General features: G+C 47.4%; 1 gene segment (V, D, J or C); it reads right to left on the bottom strand.

Annotated features, from left to right (window-relative positions):
• Positions 1-418, bottom strand: LOC106511758 (Ig kappa chain V region 3368-like). The segment is given in 2 exon segments: positions 1-305; positions 376-418. Coding segments are annotated over 2 exon segments (348 nt in total).
• Between the last annotated feature and the right edge of the window lie 190 nt (positions 419-608).

Raw genomic sequence — 608 nt, 5'->3', positions numbered from 1 at the left:
TCACTGTGTGAACACATCGCCGGGATGTAAACCCAAACAGTAATAATCTCCTGCATCTTCAGTCTGAACTCCTCTGATTGTCAGAGTGAATTCAGGCTCAGATCCACTGCTACTAAAGTGACTCGGAGCAGACCAGCGCTGACTGATTTGATAAAACAGCAGTTTAGGAGGCTGACCCGGTTTCTGCAGGTACCAGCTGAGATCATCATCAACTCCTGGACTGGCTGTACAGGTAAAGGACAGCGTCTCCCCCAGACCAGCAGACTTTATAACAGGAGACTGAGTCACAGACTTGGCAGTCAGTCCTGCAAATATAAAGAACATCACTGGGCTGAAGGCTTTCAGTGGAGAAGAACCATGAGTTCACTAACTCACCATGAAACTGGACCAGCACGATGAACATGAGAAACATCTTCATTATGGATGTCTGTGTGGGACAGAATCAGGTGGTTTTCAGCCACTTCAGCAGCTTCAAAAAGGCTGAAGTTCAGGGAGGAGCAGCAGATATTCAAACTACAACACGAATGAATGAAGAGCAGCGTCTGCAGAGCCTCTGGGACAACTTTCAGTTTCTGATGAAAACGCTGCAGATGAATGGTGCCCTCATG

This window comes from Austrofundulus limnaeus, unplaced genomic scaffold (assembly GCF_001266775.1).
Source record: "Austrofundulus limnaeus strain Quisiro unplaced genomic scaffold, Austrofundulus_limnaeus-1.0 Scaffold3186, whole genome shotgun sequence".
Lineage (NCBI taxonomy): Eukaryota > Metazoa > Chordata > Actinopteri > Cyprinodontiformes > Rivulidae > Austrofundulus > Austrofundulus limnaeus.
The sequence above is the reverse complement of the archived record's forward strand: the minus strand, read 5'-3'. Positions and strand labels throughout refer to the sequence as shown.